At 35.1% G+C, this 24,303-nt stretch overlaps 1 protein-coding gene across 2 annotated transcripts; it reads right to left on the bottom strand.

Moving 5' to 3' along the window:
* Positions 1 to 12,718: 12,718 nt before the first annotated feature.
* Positions 12,719 to 21,441, bottom strand: LOC141403606 (uncharacterized). 2 transcript variants are annotated; one of them, XM_073986289.1, is made up of 2 exons: positions 20,677 to 21,441; positions 12,719 to 14,437 (listed from the first exon to the last, which is right to left on the bottom strand). In XM_073986289.1, the coding sequence occupies exons 1-2, from the start codon at positions 20,794 to 20,796 to the stop codon at positions 13,334 to 13,336; spliced, it is 1,224 nt and encodes a 407-aa protein (XP_073842390.1). In that variant the 5' UTR covers positions 20,797 to 21,441; the 3' UTR covers positions 12,719 to 13,333. The 2 variants fall into 2 exon arrangements, with proteins under 2 accessions (XP_073842390.1, XP_073842391.1); XM_073986290.1 differs by having other exon boundaries at positions 20,654 to 20,772.
* Positions 21,442 to 24,303: the final 2,862 nt, after the last annotated feature.

Genomic DNA, 24,303 nt, shown 5'->3' with positions numbered 1-24,303 from the left:
ACAGCCTAAACAACATAAAATAAGTGTTTCATAGTTCCAGAATGTTGAGGACATTATTTGGAAAATTTTTGCGAAATTTACTTGGTTCAACTCTCAATAGTTTGGCAGTTACTGACCATAATTCCAGAAATTATAAATTTTTTCCTAAATTTTATCAATTTCGATGCGCTATATGCGGTTTTTAGTAGTTCTTCTGTTTGATATATAAGTTCTACTACTTTAGTATTGCTGAAGACCGTAAAGCTAAATTCTTATTAGTTTCTGATATAAAGCACGGATCAATTGAAAAAATGGTCGTTTTAGCCATATGTAGAGGTGGCCATTAAATCAAACCCCGATCTTAAAACACGAAATCCACTAGGGTTTTGTAGTCTTAATATTTACTTTCAGAGAATGCCCACTAGAAATTGTTTGCATTTTCAGTGTTGCACAGTGTAATATAAGATATTCTATGTCTGTTGCAAATGCATATGTATTATCCCGTTTGCACTTAACCGGATTCAATAAACCCACTGGATTTCAAATGTCAATTCCATAGCGCAAACGTCAAATAAATCCTCATTTTCTTTTATTTTTAATACATTTCGATTATTATATCACTTATTTTTACAAAAATGTCAAACATTTGTTAACCCGACTGTATGTGAATAATGAAGGACCAATGGAAGAAAGCCGACAAATGTATGTATGTGTTAGTAAATGTATTTAATCGTAGTATAAGTGCATAGTCTAAAGCCTGGTTTATACTAAGTTTACATTCACAAAATCCACTCGATTTCAACCGCCAATTCCATTGCTTAAACTTCAAATGAAATCCTATGGATTTCAGATGAGTTTTCATTTCACAAGTCATCCTGTTCACAGGCTTTAATGTAGAGTTGTATAGTTCAGGAACGAACTAGTTCAATTGAACGATTCATTGAAAAGAGCGTATGAACTAGATCAGTCGATATAGTTCATTATAGTTCACTGAACTATAATCAGTCGGTGACCGTACGATCAACGAACGATTCACAATCTAGTTCAACATGTCGTTCACAAATACATAAAGTGACGGCGTCGTCTACGTTAAGGGATTCCTTCGTAATGTGATCAGTTTGTTTATGTTTTGGATCAAGGTACAAAAACATAGATACATAGCATATTACAATATGTCGAATCGAATCTGCCTTTTCGGATAGAAAAAAAAAGGGAAAACATAAAAAGAAACACACACGCAGAAAGCTTTTTCACAATGACAATTTCTACACCCAACATACGATTTTTTGCCAGCCACCTAAATGAAGGACGCTTTTTCTAAAATTGATCAATCTTTCTTTAAGAATGCAATAAAACTATGTAAATGTAATATTTTTGTTATGGACTAGTTAAATTATATTAGTCTTTTGTTTGTTTGTATTTGGCGTATGTATGCGTTTTCATCAAACGACCGATTAGGAGCCGGTGAACGATTTTTATCCGAATGATTGAACTGGACAGTGAACTATGAACTAGATTACTGACCTAGTTCAGTTTAAAGAGCTGAGCTATTGAACTAGATCGTTCAAATGAACTAGATTGTACAACTCTACTTTAATGAACCGGAAAACCCACTGGATTTCAAATGTCAATTCCATAGCGCAAACGTCAAATAAATCCTCATTTTCTTTTATTTTTAACACATTTCGATTATTATATCACTTATTTTTACAAAAATGTCAAACATTTGTTAACCCGACTGTATGTGAATAATGAAGGACCAATGGAAGAAAGCCGACAAATGTATGTATGTGTTAGTAAATGTATTTAATCGTAGTATAAGTGCATAGTCTAAAGCCTGGTTTATACTAAGTTTACATTCCCAAAATCCACTCGATTTCAACCGCCAATTCCATTGCTTAAACTTCAACTGAAATCCTATGGATTTCAGATGAGTTTTCATTTCACAAGTCATCCTGTTCACAGGCTTTAATGTAGAGTTGTATAGTTCAGGAACGAAGATTTCTACAAAAACATAGAGACATAGCATATTACAATATGATTACCTAATGAATCTGCCTTTTCGGATAGAAAAAAAAGGGAAAACATAAAAAGAAACACACACGCACAAAGCTTTTTCACAATGACAATTTCTACACACAACATACGATTTTTTGCCAGCCACCTAAATGAAGGATGCTTTTTCTAAAATTGATTAATCTTTCTTTAAGAATGCAATAAAACTATGTAAATGTAATATTTTTGTTATGGACTAGTTAAATTATATTAGTCTTTTGTTTGTTTGTATTTGGCGTATGTATGCGTTTTCATCAAACGACCGATTAGGAGCCGGTGAACGATTTTTATCCGAATGATTGAACTGGACAGTGAACTATGAACTAGATTACTGATCTAGTTCAGTTTAAAGAGCTGAGCTAGATTGTACAACTCTCACTTTTAATTGTTATTAATAAACTAATTGTTTGTTGTTTTCAATAAGTTATAGTGATATTTATCCCTAATACATTTTGGTTTCAACGGTGTATACTAATTTTTGCGACAGACTGTATTATCCTCTGCTGTCATAATAAATCCAAAAAATTGCGGCAAATCCAATAAAACCCATCAAATATGGAGATTTAACCGCTAGTGGAGAAGCTGGAATACCGAATATTTGGGCAGTATATTCTTTACCATGGAAAATAGTATGCGAAATTGGGTTCACGGATATAATAGTGATTGGGAAGACATCCCCCCTGACATCATAAAGAAATATTTAATAGTCATTAGTCTGAAAGTCAGAAAAATCGATCTGGTCCCAAAGACCAGATACTGACATGTTAATCTTATTTGTGTAAATTGCCGATGTAATATAACAACACAAAACTCTTAAATACATCGGGCCCTGTGGTTTATTTCAGTAGTTATTTCAAACACATGGCAACACTGATTCTATGTTATGCTTTTTCTATTCTATCAATGTATCTTTTGTACTAATTAACTATTCGCTACATTTTTAGTAACAGCCATTTTACTTACTAGTTATTATTAACTTGTTCACTTCGATTTCAACCATCAAACAGATCAAAACGTTCGACTCCATTTTTATTCGATTTAGGGGTCGATCATCGATAACAATTATCGTTGAGTGGCGTTGCCAGTTGTCAAAATTGATCCACGTATGGCAACACTCAACTGAAGTTGCGAATCTCAGTTGACGAACCGACTATTTTTCAGCAACCACCAATTTTCAGTTGCAGTGAACATTTTCGAAGAAACAAGAAGTAAAATAGAAGGAAAAATAAACATTTTGTTAACAATTATTGATTCTTGGCATCATTAATTAATTTTGTGTATCAATATGGTGAAAATAAAGACAAAGCAACAGTTCGAAATATTAATTGATAAACTGAGTGAAAATCCAAACTTAGCCCGAGGAGTTCGGGTTTTTGGTGAAACCAATGCCACAGCGGATGAAGCGTGGAGGTCCATTTCGGACAGTTTAAACAGCCACGGACCTCCAACACGAACGCCTGAAGAGTGGCAGACAGTCTGGATTCACTTTAAAGCAAAGTTGAAAAAGAAAATGGCTCAAAAATAAAGAAACTTCAACGCCACTGGTGGTGGTCCATCACAAAAAGTGAATTTATCGCCTTTGGAGCAGACAGCAGCAAATCTTTTACAAATGACGAACATCCTCCTTTGGACCCATAATGTGCATATGTGTTCCATCTATACAGCCAACTACACCAGGGAATTTCGTTTTTGAATAAAAATGGTTTTTATTTTGTCTTTTTTCCTCCTCCGTCAACTTCGAAACGATCGAATTTTGGCACAATTTGTCCTCTGTTAAGTGGACAACTTCCTTCAATAAGCTCGACAATGTAGATTGAGCCATGCAATTGTTGAAATCATTGCCATGGGACTTTTGAAAACTTCCGTCCGCCAAGAATCGCAACGATTCGATTCGATTCGACTTGTCCTTCAAATTTCTTCTAATAGATGCAATGTCCTGCACATTTTCTTCATCGTCAAAATAAAATCCAACGAACTTATCATTTTTTGGGACAGCAAATAAAACTTGACGATCCGAAGATTCAATGGCCAGGTTATATTCCAATCTTGGGTTGTTTTCCAAATTTGCTCCAAAACTCAGCCAAATTATTAAAATATTGTCCAGAATACACAAAAGAGTTATCCAAAGCGCAAATTATTTTTAAAATAGTTTTTTTTGCGAATAGAGGTCACAAGTTTGAAAAAACACTGATCGATAACATGTTTATCAACAACCCAGTTGGGTTGACACCAATGGTACAACATTTCATCTCAGTCGCGCAGACAACTGACAACGCAACTCAAGTTTAGTGGCAATGCAAGATAGACCTATTATATTCATCTTTGTTGTTATATATTTTATTAAATAAAGCATTATTATTTAAACATTATCAAACGCGTGCTTATTTTCAACAAATACACAACAAAGAATTGGCGACGAGGATAAAATCAAGTGCAGAGTTCAAATAAAATTTTGTGCAAAAAATCAATTTTATAATTCAACAAACACACATAACCTATAATGGAAGCAAATCAATTGGCGCAACTATTGGATGAATTACAACAATGGCAACCGAAAAGAAAAACCAGCAGCCACCAACACCTTCAATACCAACATTTAATCATATTGCAAATCTGTGCAGAATAAAATAAACAAATAAACTATAGCAGTACCGTGTACTGCACGTACAACAAGTACGGAGACAGCCGAAGACGAATGAAAAAGAAAATAAATCAACAACACCACATACATGCGATCAGTGCAATCAGATGATTGACTGCAATGCAGTCACTCACTGAACATGCCCCATGAACAAGGGTATTGGTAAAAACAAAATTATCAACACCCTCAATACAATCAACTTCGAACATCAACTCATCGATTCAAAATCATCAATCAATCAATTCAAATTCAACAATTCATATCAAAATCAAGCAAACCTTCAAACTTCAATCAATTTCAAAACATGTTCATGTGATAATTAAGCCCGGGAGAAATAGTGCATAATCCCGATTGCAAAGGGAAAACTCCGGCTTTTTTTAAAGTGTGGAAAACTCCATACACACAAAACATTACTTTTCAAAAAAAAAAAAAAAAAAAAAGAAAACATTCAATTCAACAAATCGACAATCGTCAACCTGTTGCGACGAATCAAACATGCTGCAAATCCTAGTACGGAAAAACAACAACAGCTAGAATTCAGCATCAACAACTCAACAAAATCGAAACACCATTTTAGAGAAAAATGCATCAATCATCAATCCAAGTCATTTCAACAAATCATCAAATCAGAATCATCAACCTGTTTCAAAATGTAAAATCTGTTTTTGTGAAGTGCCATGCCATCAATGAAGTCAGCGAGTGCATGCTGCGCCAGATGACGTTCAAGTAGAAGGAAACTAACTTCGGCTCTGCTGACGGACCAAGTCCTTATTAAGCCTGGGAGATTGTGGTGTATTTCAGTAGTTATTTCAAACACATGGCAACACTGATTCTATGTTATGCTTTTTCTATTCTATCAATAGCTCTGTTCCTTTACGTGCAAGAATCTTCAAGTTTTGCAACTTTTTACTCGAAAAGCGTTCCTTTACTTCAAACACCATACAATTCATATGGAAGTAGATTACAACTTTTGCTACTTTTGCCAGTTTTACCATTTTCAAAAGTAAAGGAACAGATCAAATGTATCTTTTGTACTAATTAACTATTCGCTACATTTTTAGTAACAGCCATTTTACTTACTAGTTAGCAAGAATTTTCCAGCAAGAACTTTCTCAGAAAGCAAGGGGTTTTTATTCTCTTTTGCTAGAAAATTGTAAAAAGTAAACACACACCTTCCCAGCAAAAACCAGCAAGCAATCAGCTGGCTTGCCAAAACAGAACAATTTGGCCGCCAATAAAGGAAGCAAACACGTTGTATTTTATTAAAAATAAAAAAGAAAATGAACCAAAAAAGTATTTTTCCACTTTACAAATTTGTTCTCCACAAAACAATACAAATAGACTACGTTATTTCCACAATAAAATTGTTTTTAATTTTCACAAACATAAATCAATAGCAAATTAAAAACAGATGGTTGTTTTCAGGAAGAAGAATAATTGCTAGTTGCTGCTAGAAGAAATTTGTCCAGCAAGAATTTGCAATCTCTCATTGAAAGAACTGTAGAAATGTCTCTCTCGAATCGCTCTCTTTTGCTGGTTTTTTTGTATTAACAGACGACTTCCAGCAACAATTGGTGCAAATTGTTACAAATTTTAGGGTAACCAGACAGACCTAATAATGGCATCAGTTAAGAACGGCTAGACCGATTTCGAAAATTCGTTCTGTAAAATGTGCGTCATAACCCGACTTGGGTTTTTAGAAATATTGACCACACCTACTTTTACGACCACTTTTTTCAATTTTTGTCATTTCTATACCAAACCTTTGGCATGACATCACTAACGCTTTGGCATGTCATATGGCACGAACAAGAAGAAGTCAAAATAGGAAGGAATAAATTCAGTAAAGTAAAATATAAAAATATTATAAATAAAAACATAACAAAAAGAAAAATAACATTATTCTTATTGAAATTGTATTTGTTCATGAAATTGGTTCAAATGTTGAAGAAAGGAATTAAATTGTACTTAGCATTCATAGAATTGGTCCTAATGCTGGAGAAAATATCGGATGTTTCACGTATTGTATTTATTTACAATTCTTGAAATTCCTTCAAATGCTGAAGATGGGATCATTCACAACTTCATTTGAACCAATGCAAAAAATCCAGTGAAATATTGGCATCGCATGGGACAACTTCCACAAAATTTTGCTTGGTTTTCTTTGTATTCCTCAGCGTTTGTCGTTTCGGCCATCATCCAAAATGCAATATTAAACATTTTCATTTCTTTTTGCCATTTAATAACCTATAAACGATGTTTGATCACTTTTTGCAAATTGCAGAAATTCTTCGGGCGTAAATAAACAATTTTTACATACATATTTATCAAAACAAAAAACAGCTGTTACAGATGCTGCCACATGTCAAACATTTAGTAATTTTTTATCAATTACCAGGTATTTTTAAAGTGGATTGTTGATAAAAAGTATTTTTTGTTTTAGAAATATTAATTTAATTTAAAATATAGTAGTGTTTTATTAAAAATTGCGATTATTTCGTTTGTAAATAAAATAACGATATGGCAACACAAATTATATTTTCAAGGGTTCACAAAATGCGGCACTATTTTCAATTTTCCAACTTGTGAACCCTTCTTCACTTTTTTCGCTCCCCCCTTGTCATTTGTGATAAGTCGAGACGTGAGAAGTGAGCTGCAACTCACTCGTGAGAAGCTCCCTACGTGAGTATTCATGATTGCTATGATTATAACCTTTTGCAGGGTTAACCTTCTTTATGTGGATTTATTTGAAATATAAGCAATGAAATTGACATTTGAAATCTAGTGGGTTTGTTAAATCCGGTTATATTTAAACGTACTATAAGAATAATAAAAAGTCAACGTTTTATACAAAACTAGCAAATGCCCGCTACTTCGTATGCGGAAGGGGCATAAAATATATATGAACAATATTTAATATGGAAGTGGTGAACACTGACGATTGACTGACGTTGTTCTAAAACACATTTTTAATACCATCATTTAATTGATTTAATTCCAAAAAAAAAAAAAAATTATCTGCCGTCCCCTACACAGCTACCATATTTTTTATTTCGAATTTCCAAAACTACGACCTCATATCACAGATATACACCAACAGCGACTCATATTGCAAATTTCAGACTTGACTTCTGGTTTTACTCCTTCACTAACGCAGCATTCCTTCCCAATACGAAGTTCCAAACACTAAACTTTATCTCACCCCTTCAGCAATTTCGCCAAGAACCCGAATAGGTTCGTCAAATTTTCGGCATATATCCCCATATAATGGTACCCCTCGACTTAGTGTGTTTTAAAAATAGAACTAATCTATACTGTCCAATATCTTTACATTTGGACCTTGAATACTCAGAGTATATAAAAGCTTAAAAAATGTCTACTTCAATCCACTTTTATTAGAAGAGATATTTTGAAGACTTAGAGTATTTTGAAGATTTTATGCACATTTTCCAACCGAAATTCAGTACTTGTGGCATGAAAGGTTAGAAAAAAAATATTTAAAAAATTTTACTTAATGTGCACAGGTGTGTCAACCGTATATAACGGTAAATGGTTTGATGCATTTCAATTTAGCCCTTTTTATTATCAGGTGAAAACCTTGTAGTCAACAAAATTGTCGCATTGGACCACGTTTCCAAATTGTCATACAAAAAACAAAAAATATTTTTTGAAAAGATACTGCATAATTCTAGTACATTATTTAGAAACGCCTACGCGTTAACATAAGATCAATGGAACAATATTCAGTACAATTTTTCAAACTCAGAAATTTATCTCAAATTTCAGAGTGATCTTGATAACAAATATTTTTCCATTTCTTATTTTTTGTCCAAATTATATAATCCAAGCTTTGTACTTACACCCAACACCAAATTTAGTTAAATTTAGTACTTTTCGTTGCCCTAGAGTAGGTATTTCACACTTTAACTGTTTACACAATACCAAAATCCAAAATGGTTTTGGTACCAACATGTTGCCAAACTCTTCGTACACATAATTAAATGTTTCAAAACTTACTTCCTTATATTTAACATATATCCCAACCGCAATTCACTTTTCCAGCTTTATATCTTCCCCTGAAACCAATCATAGTACTATTTAATACTTTCTGTATAAATAAGTACGAATTTTCAAAACCTCCTCCCTACCTCCACTCTAAACAACAATTGCTAATCTAATACCGAATTTCAAATTTAAAAATTCCAGTTCTACTCCTTTACAAAATCACAAATTGTACAAAATTCTGTACCATACCACTTTTCCTACACGACTTTCCAAAAACTACTTCCATACCTCAGTTCTTTCCAATCACCTAAATCCAAATTATAGCCAGTGTAGTTTCATTTAGCACTTTTCCATAAGTACGAATTTCCAAAGTAACCGCAATCCTACACTCCAAGAGTAATCTGTTCGCACAAATACAAATTGTATCGAATTTAGTGCCATTTAGTACTGCTTCGTGCACATTAGTATAATTATCCAAAGTTACCTCCATATCTCAATTCTACAAATTTCAGCTCTATTCGTTAATTCAAATCCAAATTGTACTAAATTTAGTACCATTTAGTACTTTTCGTACCCTTATAGTTCGAATTTCCAAAAACCTTTCATTGTTACTCTTCATCAGTGACTCTCACTTCAAATTTCAGGATTCCATCTCTATCCGTTCACCCAAATCCAAATTGTACTAAATTTAGTACCATTTGTTACTTTCTGTGCGCTTATAGTTCGAATTTTCTAAAACCTTTCTTTGTTACTCTCCATCAGTGACTCCCATTCCAAATTTCAGGATTCCAGCTCTATCCATTTACCGAAGTCCAAATTGTACTAAATTTAGTACCACCTACTACTTTTCGTACCCTTATAGTGCGAATTTCCAAAAACCTTTAATCTTTATTCTTCATCAGTGACCCTCATTCCAAATTTCAGGATTCCAGCTCTATCCGTTCACCCAAATCCAAATTGTACTAAATTTAGTACCATTTAGTACTTTTCGTACACTAATAGGTCGAATTTCCAAAAACCCAGCCTTTCTCACCCCTACACACCAACAGCAACCTACACTCAAAATTTCAGCTTTCTAGCTTCAGCGGTTTCGTCTGGGCGCTGATGAATCAGTCAGTCAGTGAATACCTCACCTCACTGCTCTTTTATATATATAGATATATTTAATAAATTGACAAGTTGATTACAGACAAATGTAAATATTTCCCTAAAATTGTACAAATATATGAGTAAATTTCGTTTTCATTTATCATCGAAAGCAAATGTTCTATGTATAATTTTCCAGTGTCTGTGCTGGTTTTCCATCCACCTTACTTGTCTCCTCCAGAGGTGCAGCTTCTAAAAAAACTGATACAAAAGATAGAAAATTACATAGTAAAAATTGACTATGAAAATTGTTATGATAACAAAAGAGTTAACCATGTTAAGCAATATTCAGTGAATTGGAAACAGCTATGCAATATAATTTTGATATATGGATAATTATATACCTTACATTGTCTCTTGATAGGGCAGGTGGGGATTGTGCAAGATGTGGATAGAGAACAGCATTTAGATATGAGAGTACGTGTTAACCTGATATCATAAGCAATATCAGCACAATATCATTTGTCCACTGCATTAGGTTCAACTAAGATCGTGAATTTTTAGTCAACGACATAATCGAAATCGGCCAAACCGGCACTCTATCAAACTGGTTGATACCTAAGTTAAAACAGATTACTACGCCGTTTGCATTAGAGTTTTTTGTTGGGTTAACCTTATTTATGAGTATTTATTTTGACGTATACGCAATAAAATTGGCATTTGAAACACAGTGGGTTTATTCAAATTCGGTTATATGCAAACGCACTATAAAAGCAAATTGTATATGTAGGACATACAGTATCGGCCAAAACTAAAGCACCCCCTCAGAAATTTTTTGAAATGATAATTTTTTATGAAAACTAAATTATAAATTTATTTTTTATTTTTCTTTTTATTTATTTATATCTTTATAATTGAAAAATACAAAACTAAGGAGATCAGAATTTAATAAACAAAAGTTAAAATTCAAAAAACATTTTAGGTCGCAAATATAAGCGGACAAAACTAAAGCAAATTTGAGGTACAGCAAAAACTATTAAAATCAATATTTCGTTGCTTATCCTCTATTCTGGATGACACAATCAAATCTTTAAGGCATAAAGGATACTAAATTATTAATTATTGCAGGCGAAATAATCGGTTTTCGGAAAATTTAGCTTAAATCCTCAAAATACTGAAAATCGGAAGTTACCGTTATATGGGGACTATACCCAAACGTGGACCCAGGTCCACGATTTTTGGTGGATATGTTTTGTGACCACTAAGAACCCTAAGTACCAAATTACAGCTAATTTAGTAGGAAAATGTGGCTTAAATATCCGAAATACCGAAGATCGGAAGGTACCGCTATAAGGGGGCTATACTAAAACATTAGCCGATATTGTTCATATTCATCCAAAAATGATGCTACAGCATTCTCTGGTCAAATACTAAATCCCTTAGGTTTAAAAATTAGCAAAAGAACGAATTGCAAAAAAACGGTAGACGCCGGCATATTCAGTCGACGACCAGCAAAAAACCTTCCGCCTCCATGTTTTACAGCGCCTTTGCAATATTTAGGATTTAACGGTTGCCCATTTGGTCCAAGCCTTTTACCATCTGAATACTATAAATTAAACATAGATTTATCGAAAAACAGTTCAAATGGGTCTTGGCGCATGCCAGTCTGGCTCCTTCATTTTTAGACGATATGAAATGTTTTTTTTTGCTGGTCGTCGACTGAATAAGCCGGCGTCTGTCGTTCTTCTGCAATTCGTTCTTTTGCTAATTTTTAAACGTTAGCGTATTGTATTTGACTAGTGGATGCTGTAGCATCATTTTTGGATGAATATGAACAATATCGGCTAATGTTTTGGTATAGCCCCCTTATAGCGGTACCTTCCGATCTTCGGTATTTCAAATATTTAAGCCACATTTTCCTACTAAATTAGCTGTAATTTGGTATTTAGGGTTCTTAATGGTCACAAAACATATCCACCAAAAATCGTGGACCTGGGTCCACGTTTGGGTATAGCCCCCATATAACGGTAAGTTCCGATTTTCAGTATTTTGAGGATTTAAGCTAAATTTTCCGAAAACCGATTATTTCGCCTGCAATAATTAATAATTTAGTATCCTTTATGCCTTAAAGATTTGATTGTGTCATCCAGAATAGAGGATAAGCAACGAAATATTGATTTTAATAGTTTTTGCTGTACCTCAAATTTGCTTTAGTTTTGTCCGCTTATATTTGCGACCTAAAATATTTTTTGAATTTTAACTTTTGTTTATTAAAATCTGAATTCCTTATTTTTGTATTTTCCAATTATAAAGATATAAATAAATAAAAGGAAAAATAAAATATAAATTTATAATCAGTTGGCAACCCTGTTCGCTGTAGTGTCAAATTTTTGTGTGCTCTGTGCATTTTCTAAAAAAATTAAATTTTTAATTAAATTAGCGTGTATACGTTATCAAAAGTTTATTAAAATTATTAAATAACTTATTGTCTAAATATTGTGCTAATTGGTGAAGTGTTATTAATTACATTTGTGCTAATAAGCTCCTTTTTTGTGTTGAATTTGTCTAATTGGCTATTTCGTTTTGTGCATATATTCTGTTACATTAGCTTATTGTGTTGTTGTAACAGCTTGGTTATCATATCAAAACAGAGTTGCCAAAGATTGCTTTTTTTTAATTAAAGGATTAAGAAATTCAGCTACAAAATCTCCAAAAAATTTTAACTTATTAGTAAACTGAAATATAGTTAACATGGTCTGTTCATACGAAATATGTAATATTCGTGATGATAGTGAAGTTTGTGTTACATGTTGGTTTTGTTTAGATCAATGGCATTGTAAGTGTTTATCCAAGGGGCTGGTAATTTTATGGTTTATTATTTTTATCTTTGTTTTCTAATTAGTTTTTGTCCCATTTACCACCTTTGTTGAGTAAAAACAATATCCGTTTTAGTTCAAATTCAATGGTTTTATTTTTATGTTTTTTTTCTCGTTTTAAAGTACACTTTGTTTTTTCAATGTTTTAATTTTGGAAATTAACAATGTTTATATTTGTAAATTGTTTTAATTCATTTACTAGATTTACTTTAGTTTATTTTTCATTTATTTTCACATTAATGATGTTAATATTTATGCGACTTCACTTGTTGTTTTCTTATTTCACGTTTATGACCTCTTCGTTTGTTTGCTTGTTTGTCAACGATCTGCAAAAACTAAACTGAAACATTCTTTTCTAATGTTTTATTTCAAGGGCACAAAAAAGGGAATGAGAAAGGCATAACAACAACAATGCAACATACTGGTTATAGGCAACGGTATGGGCATATGTGTTGTTGTTGTTAATGAGATAATTCGCACAAACGAAGAGAAGTCATAAAACAAGTGGAAGTCGAATAGGAATTTAGAACAAAAAGAAGAATTCAAAAGTAGGTCAAATGCATAGATCAGCTGTTTGCCAATATTACAATACGTTTACATATAGATTTAAATATATGATTTAATACAAAAAATATATAAATATGGTTCAACATTGGATGATCGTTGAACATCCTGGCCTCCCCGTGGATGACTACCATAACTTTCCGATGGCACCAGTGAATGTGTAACCAATTGCTGTATTTTGTGCCAAGATTTGTGGTACATTTGTGTAGATGGAGCCATTTCGGTAGAGGTCCCAATAAACATCCCCACCAAGTTCGATGTCTATAGCTGTATTGCAGCGCGGATCAGGATCGGCAAGCGTATCAGGTGTGAAGTCCTCTGTGGGATCCTCGACAATAGGCTTCTCGTATGGCTTACGAGGGAGGTCGTTGGTGAGCATAGCATTTATTTCTCGCTGCCATTTAAAACGTGGTATTCTGGCCCCAACTACCATTTTGACGAAGCGAGTTTCGCGATAAACGAATGTATCCAGATTAAGTTTTGTTTGCAGGCTCACTGCAATTCGAGATACAATGGCGTGTGGATTGATGCTGGCACGGCAAATGTGCCACATTCCCGGTTGTTTTGGCATGAGGATTTTGATGTGAGCTGTGGGTATGAATACCTTCGACCAAGTAAATGGCACACTTGGTTTTGGGACCATTTTGAAATCGCTCTCGTTGGGTAGTTGATGGAGCTGTGCAGCCTTTGATGTAGACGGTTGAGGAGATGTTTTGTCTTGGCATTTGTATGGTGCTGCTTGAGACGAAGATGGTGGTGGACGACGTTGGGGAATTTTCTGAGAACCAATTTCTTCAGTTTTTCTTTGTTCGACATGGCTGTGTTGAGGTCGGCTTGATGATTTGGAGCGTGCCGACTCGTGTTGTGGAGGTCTTACCGTAAGTCGACTGGAGGATTTCGATCTGTTGCTTTCTTTCTGTGGAGGTCTTTCGGTTGGCCGGCTTTGTCGTTGTTGATTTGACTTTGGCATTTGTTTGGCGAAGTGGAGCAACGTGTTGTGTCTCTCATCACATATTTGGCAAGTCAGAGTGGTAGGACATCTTACTCGAGTGTGAGAGCAGGCCAAACAATTAAGACAATATAGGTTCTCACAGACGAAATCAAACCGTTCATCGGGCCCCAATCCGAGAAACATGGGGCATGTTTTTACCGGGTGGTCTTGCTTACATAGCTTACATGAATAGATCCAATATTTTGGTCTGAGGTCTCCAGGTTTTTTGTCAGCCATTATCTGTAAAGATTTAGAGTTATTAAAGTTCTTCGATATGATGTATTAAAATGGTGAAGCGTTTGAAAGTTAATCGGTGAGTAGAGGGATTAATTTTGTAATGGGGCGTCGAATGACTCCGCTTGAAGTTTGGAGGTCAACAACACGGACATTTTGATCTGGTCCTGGATATAAATTTACAACTCGCCCTAACTTCCATTCATGTCGAGCTAAACGGTCATCCTGTATGATGACGAGGTCATTTTGTCGTACATTGTCTTGTTGTCGTTTCCATTTGTAACGGCGGTGAAGTTCTTTTAAATATTCTGCCTTCCACCGTAGACATAACATTTGGGAAATGATTTTAACCCTTTTCCAACGATTAACTAGGGATATGTTTTCTTCGGTGATGTCAGGTTCAGGGGGAGATAATAATGGCGAACCAATAAGAAAATGTCCTGGGGTGAGTGGTGAAAGGTCATTTGGATCGTCACTTGCAGGACAAAGAGGTCTAGAATTTAGACAAGACTCTATTCTAGTCAGAATGGTAGATAGTTCCTCAAAAGTGAAGGTCATGTTGGGAACAACTTTTTTAAGGTGCATTTTGAAAGATTTCACACCTGCCTCCCACAGCCCACCCATGTGAGGCGCACCTGGTGGTATAAAGTTCCATTGCAGATTTTGGTGAACATATTGGTTCGTGAGGTCATTTTGCATACGTCTGAAAAACTCTATTCTATCTTTCCTGAGCATCTCTGCTGCACTAGTGAAGTTTGTTCCATTATCGGAAAACATTTTGGCCGGACAACCGCGTCTGCCAATGAATCTTGAAAAGGCTGCTAAGAAGGCTTGAGCTGAGAGGTCACTGGTTGCCTCTAAGTGTACGGCTTTCGTGGAAAAGCATACAAATATGCATACATAACCTTTTGTTACTAAACATGCTCGTCCGGTGAAACTACGAATATTAAACGGTCCGGCAAAGTCGACTCCAGTATTTAAGAAAGGTCGTGTGAATTGCGTACGTTCTGGAGGCAATGAAGACATGATCTGATTTTGTGTATGTTTTTTGTACAAGACGCAGGGCCTACAACGATTTATGACCATCTTAACAAGGGGTTTAAGTCTGAAGATCCAAAATTCTGCTCGAATAATGCGGGTCAGTAATTGGTTTCCTCCATGTAAAGTCATTTTATGAGTATGTTCAACCAAAAGTCGTGAAAGTTTAGCAGAATGAGGTAACAGAATTGGATGCCTTTCGTTGTGGGTTAACATAGGGGAATTCGAAAGACGTCCATTTGCTCTCATAACTCCTTGACCGTCAATGTATGGATTTAATGTTAAAAGCGGACTGTTATGAGGTATTTTTCCTTTTTGAGATAATAAACGATATTCCGTAGGAAAATAGTGCGATTGAGTAAGAAGAATCGCCTTTGATTTACCAATATTTATTTCTTCAGGTAGAACGTCATCTACAGGTCTTTGGGATTGAGGTCTGATTCTGCGTAAAATTCGTATGGTCCTAGCCACATATGCAAAAGATCGATATGCTTTTGAAAGTGTTGAGAAGTTTTTCAAAGGATCTGTTTCTATGAGGTCGTTAATTGAGGAAACGGCTAAAGTTTTAATTTGTTTTTCTTCCAAAGATGTGTGAACAATCTCTTTAGATTGTGGCCAGCAAGCTTTCGGCTCTTGTAGTCAAGGAGGTCCATGCCACCATAAGTTATTGTTTTGTAAGTCGTTAGAAGAGCATCCTCTTGTTCCTATGTCGGCTGGATTGTCTGATGAATCCACATGATTCCAATTTGACGTTCCAACTTTGTCCATTATGTTGGATACACGATTGCCAACGAAGGTATTCCAGGCACATGGTGGTTTCTTCAGCCAGGCTAGAACGATTGTTGAATCGGTCCAAAAGTAGATGTCATGCTGTACAAGATTAAGATTTGGTATGACTGAGGAGGTCAAATTTGCCAGTAATACCGCTCCACACAATTCTAACCTGGGGAGAGATATTTTCTTGACTGGTGCAACGCGAGTTTTTGCAACCAGAAGATGCGTACGGACGTTATTATTTTCTTCCAATCGGATGAATAAAGTCGCCGCATATGCCTTTTCGGAAGAATCGCAGAATCCGTGGATGTCGATCTTACAGGCTGGAGTATACGCTATCCATCTTGGCACTTTTTGATGTTGAATGTCTGGGCAATTTCTGAGGAAATTTTCCCAGGCTAGTGAAGTCAAAGGTCTGAGTCCCTCATCCCATCCAACTTTATCAAGCCATATCTGTTGCATAATCAGTTTGGCAACAACAATTACTGGCGCTAACCAACCACAAGGATCAAAAAATCGAGCAATTATTGAAAGTACTTCTCTTTTGGTAAACGTCGATTTAATTTTGATGTCAGGCTGAGGAAATGAGAAGGAATCACTGCTGATGTTCCATTTTATACCCAAAGTTTTCGTTACCAAGTTTTCAGAAAGATGTAAGCAGTCATCTGACAAAAGTTTTTCAGGTGGTAGATCGCTGACAATGGTGGGATTATTTGACGACCATTTTCTGAGGTCGAATCCAGCAGCGGCTAATGCACTATTTAGTTGATTTTTGGATTCCATTGCTTCCTCGACTGTGTGTCCTCCAGCTAAGACATCATCAACATACATGTTGTTCTGCAATATTTGAGAAGCCAAAGGATGTGTTTCTTTGATGTCTTCGGCAAGCTGGAGTAATGTCCTAATTGCCAAAAATGGGGCACAATTGAGTCCAAAGGTTACTGTTAGAAGTTCGAAGTCTTCAATTGGCCCTTTAGGTGATGTCCGAAACAAGATTCGCTGATATCTTGTTTGTGAAGGGTTTACTAAAATCTGCCGGTACATTTTGGTAATGTCGGCGTTATAAACAAACTTGTAAAATCTCCATTTCAAAGTCTGAAGAATGAGGTCCTGCTGAAGAATAGGTCCAGGATACATGACGTCGTTCAGACTCTTTTTGTTATCTGATGGAGATGATGCGTTAAAAACCACCCTAAGCTTTGTGGTCACGCGATCAGGTTTTATTACCGCATGGTGTGGAAGGTAATAGCTAGGTCCATTATTGATGTCATCTTTCGAAATTTTCTTCATATGGCCTAGGTCCAGGTATTCCATGATCGTTTTATCGTACAACTCTTTGACATCTGGCTTTTTCTCAAGCATTTTCTCCATGCGAAGAAATTGTGCCATTGCAATGGTCCTGGAATGTCCAATTTCTTCATCGTTTTTGAGGGGTAAATTGACCATGTACCTTCCAGAGGCTGTTCTAGAGGTCGTAGACTTATATAAATCCTCACAAAATATGTCTTCTTTGGATCGCAAAGTCTCACTTGGCGTCTCCTCCACCTCCCAAAATTGTGTGAGGAGATTATCTAGCGCCACTGCATTAAATAACGAGACATGTCTAGTTGATTCAGTCGACCGTTCTACAGGTCCTCCCACCGTCCACCCAAAGACGGTTTTTTGAGTTAAGAGGGAACCATGTGAACGCATCGGAACTGTGAAATCAAATATACTTGAGCTGATATCGAGGCCAATGAGAATGTCAACTGGCCTGCTTCTAAAAAATTGTGGATCAGCAAGTGGATGATCTAATTTATCATAGTGTTCAATGTCAATGTTTCTAGGAGGTAAATTGAATGCCAAGGTCTTCAAAACAGGCGCCCATACGTCTAGTTTGAAGTCAGGATTTAGCCGCGAGCGAAGAGTGAAAATGCAAGCTTGTGTTGATGTTTCCGTCATTGCTGGGTTAAGTCCTGAAACGTGTACTAGGTTGCGCTTGCTTGGAAGTCTAAGACGATTTTTCAGCTTCTCTGAAATGAAGGTCGATTGTGAGCCGGAATCTATGATTGCTCGTGCTTCAAATCTCTGACCGTTCGATTCAATTTCAACCAGAGCTGTAAAAAGCAAAGTGTCTTCCGATTTTGAATGAGGTTTATTCTCATCGCGAAGAGCAAGTGAAGTGAGTTGATTTGGTTCGACACAAGGTGTGGACTGTATGTTCAAGGTAAGTGCTTGTGTACTCGTGCTAGGTCGTACATCAAGCTGGGATTCAGGATTCGTTTGCGTTCCGTTTCCCTTATGTAAAAGTGTGTGATGTCTGAGATTGCAAATTCGACAATTGAATTTGCTTTTGCACTCGTTAACTCCATGGTCAGTTAAGAGGCAGTTATAACAAGTTTTTGTTACCTTGACAAGGTGAATACGGTCGTTTGTATTCTTTGCTAGAAACTTGGGACAATTTCTTAGTAAATGAGCTTCTTTGCAATGTTGACATTTGTGCTCTACCGGGTTTTGAGGTCTATATTGCTTTTTTGATGTCGTGTTACTCTTTGATTTGTACTCAACACTAGTTTGAAAGGAGTGAATTTTCTTGTCTTTTTGAGATCGTTGACTTTCTTTGAAAGGTTGAGAAGTTTTTGAAGGTACCGACTGAATATTTCCCACAGATTCAAGGGTCTTAAATTTTTGGGTTAAGAAATTGTTGAAGTCAATCCATGTTGGGATGTCTGAACTTGAGTTTAATGTGTTTTCAAAATCCTGCAGGTAAGTTCTGGGCATTTTTTGAGAGCATAAATAAATAAGTATTGGATCCCAAGTCTTAATATCAATGTCTAAAGTTTTTAAAGTTTCAAGGCAACTTGTGACTGATCGTTGCAATGTCTTTAGTGATGAGCTAGAGTCGACGACTACTGAAGGTAAGTTGAACAAGGTTTTCAACTGCTCATTCACCTGCATTCGCTTGTTTTCGTACCTATCAGTTAGGTTTTTCCAAGCGAGGTCAAAGCCATCATTCGTAAGCGGGATGTTCGCGACGATGTCTCGTGCTTCGCCTCCTGTTTTTTGATTGAGGTGATATAATTTTTCGACCTTACTAATATTCGAATTTTTTACATAAATGGCCGTGAAGAGGTCCCGAAATGTCGGCCAGCTTTTATAGCTGCCATAGAAAATGTCGGTATCGCAAGGAGGTAGCTTTATTGAGTAATGAGCAGAAGTTTCCAATACAGTTTTTTCCATCTGTTCCGCAGACTTATTGTTGAGGATGTCAATTTCGGCATTTAAGGATCCTAGGGTAGATTTGTACACTGTAAGGGCGGTTCTAAAATTTGATCGTAGCTTCTGGAGGTCAATGGCGGCTTCTCCTTCCTGGACTTCATGATCCCTGCACTCTTCATAACAACGTCTGAGTTGATCCCAAATGCGATCCAGGTGTACTCGAAGGGCTTCTAGAGCATGAGCGTTGTCCTCGGCTGTACTTGCGACTTGTAATTCGTTAAAATCGATCAAGTCGTTGTACAAATTAGCGAACTTTTTCGTGAGGTCCGTCTGCGTGGCCATTTCCGCAAAATACCAAAAACTTTTAAAAAGTTATAAAGAATAAATCTCCAAATCAGTCCCAAATGACAGAAACAAAAACTAAAGTACAGCAAACTCTATATGTGGCAATAAAGATTGTGTTCTTCCACAGCGCACAATGTAATATGAGGTCAGAACAGTGGCAAATTATCTGAAATGTCTACCGATTGCAATGTCCCAAAATAATAAAGTCAAAAAACAGCGATAACTTCTATGAAGAAAGTACATAAACTCCTTACGATCGGCCAAAACAGTAAAGTCGACGAAAAACAGCGAAATATTCCAACACTCAAGTCAACAAACTGGAATAGGGATGTAGCAACTGATAATATTTCCAAAGAAAAATTTGATAGGTCTTAAAGAACGCGAAAAACGAATAGATAGATCACAATTAATGCACCAAAAGGTCGTTCAGAAAATAAAAATATGTGTATTTTCCATATAAAAATCCAAAAATTTTCAAAAGCCAAAAAGCAGCTAGATAGTGGATGGTTGGTTGACAAATTTTTAAAATTTGAGCAGACCCGACTCCTAAAATATGCTTAAAAGGTCCGAAGGTTTCTGTTTTGAAAAGGTCACAAGCGAAATAAAATGTACCCACAATATTCAAAAAAGGTCAATAAAGCAAGATTTTTTATGTGTGTAGTTCCGAGAAGTCGATATAATTACAAAATAGAAATCCTTTAATAAAAAAGTTTTCCCCAGAAAACTGTAATGTCGGATAAGTCTGGCAACTCTGATTCAAGAAACATAACAAATGAGCAGGTTACGCTATCCTCTCTTCCTTCATTTCCAGTATATAACCATTTATGTGAGAACAGATGAGTGAGTGAGAATGAGTGGGGTACTTACTTCTTCGTTGCTTTGATACTTGCTTGTTTGTTGTTGTTGGGTTTTATTTCTCCACACAGGAATGGATGTCTTTTTGTTTGAGTGATGTTGTGTTGATGAGGTCTCTTTGTAACAAAGTCTTTTATGTAAAAATTTGGGCACATACAATTCCGTTAGGTTAACTGTTAAGTTTTTCAACTTGTCACTTTTTATTTTTTAAATTTAGGTTGAATGTCCTTCAAATTATGTAAGGTCAAAATTTTGCTTTTAATATGCACTTTTTTAAAGTCTATGATCAAGGTTTTTTTTATGGAAGAAAATTGTGTTTATTAACGAACGTCTATAGAGTAGGTTCTTGTTGTTAAAATCACATTTGATTGTTTCTTTTGTTAATTTTTTACACAATATTTTACACCGTCTGGCTCGCGAGGACCATTATGTTTATCCAAGGGGCTGGTAATTTTATGGTTTATTATTTTTATCTTTGTTTTCTAATTAGTTTTTGTCCACTTTACCACCTTTGTTGAGTAAAAACAATATCCGTTTTAGTTCAAATTCAATGGTTTTATTTTTATGTTTTTTTTTCTCGTTTTAAAGTACACTTTGTTTTTTCAATGTTTTAATTTTGGAAATTAACAATGTTTATATTTGTAAATTGTTTTAATTCATTTACTAGATTTACTTTAGTTTATTTTTCATTTATTTTCACATTAATGATGTTAATATTTATGCGACTTCACTTGTTGTTTTCTTATTTCACGTTTATGACCTCTTCGTTTGTTTGCTTGTTTGTCAACGATCTGCAAAAACTAAACTGAAACATTCTTTTCTAATGTTTTATTTCAAGGGCACAAAAAAGGGAATGAGAAAGGCATAACAACAACAATGCAACATACTGGTTATAGGCAACGGTATGGGCATATGTGTTGTTGTTGTTAATGAGATAATTCGCACAAACGAAGAGAAGTCATAAAACAAGTGGAAGTCGAATAGGAATTTAGAACAAAAAGAAGAATTCAAAAGTAGGTCAAATGCATAGATCAGCTGTTTGCCAATATTACAATACGTTTACATATAGATTTAAATATATGATTTAATACAAAAAATATATAAATATGGTTCAACATTGGATGATCGTTGAACAGTAAGTGTGCTCGTATGAGAGTAATAGTTACTGACATAATTAAAGAAAATGATGGAATTCGTTGGTGCTGTCCCAATTGTAGAAAAATCTCTGCTGATTTTTACAATTTTGCAAAGAATCTACATTCCGAACTAGTTTCAATTAAAGGGGAACTTTCCATAATTTGTTCCCGTTTTGATAAAGTTTCAAATTTGTTTAGCAAATATCCGGATTTGGACGAATTTGCATCGTCACCATCGGTTATCGGGCAGAAACGCAAAAGGTCGACGAAAAAGAGTACAGGTAAAACTGTTTCTAGTCGTAAACCTAGTGTTTCTCGGGATACTGTAGTACAATCGGATCCAGTTAATATTTCTGATACAACTGAATCTGGTCGTGCTCAGTTATACGCCAATGTTGTGTTGGATAAGCCTTTGGAAGTAAGCAAGCAGTTAAAGGAGGTTGTAGCAACTCCTGAGTTAATGAGTACTGATGGTGCTAGTCTTGAAAAGACCTCACAATCTGCTCAAGGTATTCAGGAGTTGGCAACATCCTTGCCTGTTGTCTCTTCAAGGGGCTCATCTGCCAATGTAGGCCATACCCAACAACCTGTGCAAAGATCATTATCTATGCCTCCAGCTATGAAAATGGTATTTGCGTCAAGGTTCCCTCCCGAAACGACGGCTGACGAAATTTATGATTATATAAGATCAAGTATTCAAGGAGATTACTTTCTTAAATGTTACAAGCTTCGTTCAGCATTTTCGGAAAGTAGATCTTCTTTCAGGATTGTTACTAATCAGTCAATATTTAACCAAATTATATCGAGAGAATTTTGGCCTGTAAATGCTTTTATAAAAGAATTTGTGGAAAGAAACGACAAGTTAGCACATTTGCCTCCGCGAACAGCTACAGTTTCAAAAAACTAAAAAATTCTATTTCTATATGCTATCAGAATGTAAGGGGTTTAAATACAAAATTAACTCGCTTATATACTGATAGCTTCGGTTTTAATTATGATGTAATTGTTTTATCTGAAACTTGGTTAAAAAAAGCTGTATTAAATAGTGAAGTTTTATGTCCGAAATATCAAATATTCAGAAATGATCGTGTTGCTAAAAAAGGTGGTGGAGTCCTTATTGCAGTTGACTCCTCTTATTCCACTAATTTAATTGAAATAAATAATATTCCTGATATTGAATTTTTAAGTATATCCATTGAACTAGGCAATTTTAAATTATTTATAACTTGTTCCTATATTCCTCCTTCTTCTCAACTTGACATATATAAAAAACATATATCCGCAATCAGTTCAATCGTTGGAAATATGAATGAAACCGATCGAATTTTGGTTCTGGGCGATTTTAATATGCCCTCTGTTAAATGGCTCTTATTACCAGATTCTGAAGCTCTAACACCACTAACATCCCGGGCGAATGCTAATCAAGATACATACGAAATTGTTAGTCGATTTTGTGACCTCAATCTTCATCAAATAAACGATATACTGAATAGTTACGATAGAATCCTTGATTTAGCATTTGTAAATGTTACTCAATATTTTGAAATAATTAGAATTCCACCAATTTCTATTCCTGAAGATATTCATCATCCCTCATTATGTATAACCATGACCCATACTCATTCCTTTGGGGAACATCAGTCCAAAGTGTTAAAAACTGTCCTTAATTATAAAAAAACAGATTTTCGGAAACTCAATTCTCTTATTTCTTCTGTTAACTGGACATCGGTATGTCTTTGCAGCAGTGATATTGATCTTGATATTAAAATTAACAAATTCTATGAGATCATAAATAAATTTATGCTTGAATGTATTCCAACTATTAAAATCACAAATTCTTATAAATTTCCATGGATTACTCCTGAGTTATCAACTATAAAAAATTCCAAAAATAAACTTTTTCGTAAATATAAAAAGTCAGGTTCTTCAATTGACTACGCCAATTATTCTGTAGCTAGGTCTAAGTATACGCTAGAATCTCGTAGATCATATAATGAGTACCTTAACAAGATTAAAGATAATTTTAAGTCCAATCCTAAGTCCTTCTATGACTTTGTTAATTTAAAAAGAAAAACACCTTCTAAGCCCTCTTTATTGAAATTCAATAATCAAGAATTTACTAAAAACACAGATATTGCTGAATGTTTTGCAGAATTTTTTGCTACAACTTATTCAAGTGCATCTTGCCAAATTAGAGATACATATCCTTATAAATTATCTCAGATTGATGAAATTTACATGCCTTTCTTACAATACCAAGACGTTTCCAAAAGTCTGCGATGTTTAAAACCCATTAAAAGTCCAGGTCCCGATGGAATACCTAGTTTAATTCTGAAGCATTGTTCAGTTGCATTGTCAACCCCTTTAACTCTATTGTTTAACTATTCCCTTAAATTCGGTCATTTCCCCGCAATATGAAAAAAGTCTTATATTGTACCTTTACATAAGTCAGGCAGTCTGACTAATGTATCCAATTATAGAGGAATTGCAAAATTAAGTGCAATTCCTAAATTGTTCGAAAAATTA

This window comes from Musca autumnalis, unplaced genomic scaffold, assembly GCF_047663935.1.
Source record: "Musca autumnalis isolate F117 unplaced genomic scaffold, ASM4766393v1 scaffold_4, whole genome shotgun sequence".
In the NCBI taxonomy this organism is placed as follows: domain Eukaryota; kingdom Metazoa; phylum Arthropoda; class Insecta; order Diptera; family Muscidae; genus Musca; species Musca autumnalis.
The sequence above is the reverse complement of the archived record's forward strand: the minus strand, read 5'-3'. Positions and strand labels throughout refer to the sequence as shown.

Bases quoted from the DNA above. Each gene is read 5' to 3' on its own strand.
- LOC141403606 (XM_073986289.1), bottom strand. From the start codon at position 20,796: ATGTGCCCAAATTTTTACATAAAAGACTTTGTTACAAAGAGACCTCAT. The intron at 14,438-20,676 runs GCAAGTATCAAA...AAATCTTTACAG, and splicing joins AACCCAACAACAACAAACAA to ATAATGGCTGACAAAAAACC.